General features: G+C 31.1%; 1 protein-coding gene across 1 annotated transcript; it reads left to right on the plus strand.

Moving 5' to 3' along the window:
* The first annotated feature begins 520 nt into the window (after window positions 1–520).
* On the plus strand, window positions 521–1,074 carry LOC127125646 (uncharacterized). Its single transcript, XM_051054428.1, has one exon. It carries the CDS (start codon window positions 571–573, stop codon window positions 937–939), a length of 369 nt encoding a protein of 122 aa, XP_050910385.1. The 5' UTR covers window positions 521–570; the 3' UTR covers window positions 940–1,074.
* Window positions 1,075–1,318: the final 244 nt, after the last annotated feature.

Below are 1,318 nucleotides of genomic sequence, written 5' to 3' on the forward strand. Positions count from 1 at the left end.
TAAATTAATTATTTTACTAAATTTACTTTTTTAAATAGCAATTAGATTAATGTATGTATACAAAAGCTTTAAAAGACTAAAAAGATAACACATTTGCCCTTTCAAGAGATCAAATTCAATATTACTCCTACTTCTGTAAAAGAATGTATCCCTTAAGGAAAGTTGAATTAGGGATCAGATAATCAATGTGGCATAGGATTTAGTCAACACAACAAAATCTTTGTAGTGCACACAACACAAGTAGTCAACAACTTGAGCTTTGAAGGGCCCCACACCATCCAACATGCTCTTATTATGACAATGACGTTTTGGCCATAATCCACTCACTCTCCCAACAATACAACCGCCCAGGATCATGACTTATTGACTCTTACTTGATTCACTTCACAACCAATACACACTTCAAAATAAAACTAAATTAGGTCTTTTTGTAATATTTCAAATACCATAAGGGCATTTTCAATAACCAAGTAGTTTATATATTGCACAAAAATTGCTCCTAAGTCACTTAAAAATAAAGTATTAACTATATCATCTTCTCTATCAAGCAAACTCACTAAAGAGAAAAACATGGGAAATTGTTTGGTACTACAACAAATTAATGTGATGAAGATCATGAAAACTGATAGGAAAGCTCTTGAATACACAACACCAATCAAAGTTGAAGAGGTTTTGCCTCTTCCACCTCCAGTATCACCAAAAGGGATCAAGAAGGTGAGGTTTGCAAATCCAGAAGTTCAAGATGTACATAAAAGTAGTGTTGTTAGGATTAAGCTTGTTATTAGTAAGCAAAAACTGCAAGATATGCTTGATAATGGAGGGATTTCAGTTGACAAGATGTTATCTCTTGCTCATGGTGAAGATTTGTGTAAAGAAAATGATGATGATTCTCTAGGAGAGTGGAAACCAGTATTGAAAAGCATACCTGAAGTAATCTAACAGTAGGCTTCAAGTTACAATACTTGTGTTTCTTTCTTATAATGCTTAGGTATTAGAGTTTTGCTTTTTCAAACATGTATTATGTACAGTGGTATAATAACTAAAGGAATATAAATAGAGGATTAGAAAGAAATATTCACTCTTCAAGTTCAGCATATACTCTCTTCTAGGTTAACTTTGAATTTCTATGAATCACTTGAAAAAGAAAAAACAATTAAATTATATTAAATTTAGATTCTAACAACACAATCAACATTATTTAAAGTGAGTTGGATAAATTCAAATATGTCAAACAAACGTTATGGAAGATGAAGTATGATAATACTTGTTTTAAAACATGTCACTGAAATAACACATGTTCAAGCAAGTTTTATCTGAA

This window comes from Lathyrus oleraceus, chromosome 3 (assembly GCF_024323335.1).
Source record: "Lathyrus oleraceus cultivar Zhongwan6 chromosome 3, CAAS_Psat_ZW6_1.0, whole genome shotgun sequence".
Classification (NCBI taxonomy): Eukaryota; Viridiplantae; Streptophyta; class Magnoliopsida; order Fabales; family Fabaceae; genus Lathyrus; species Lathyrus oleraceus.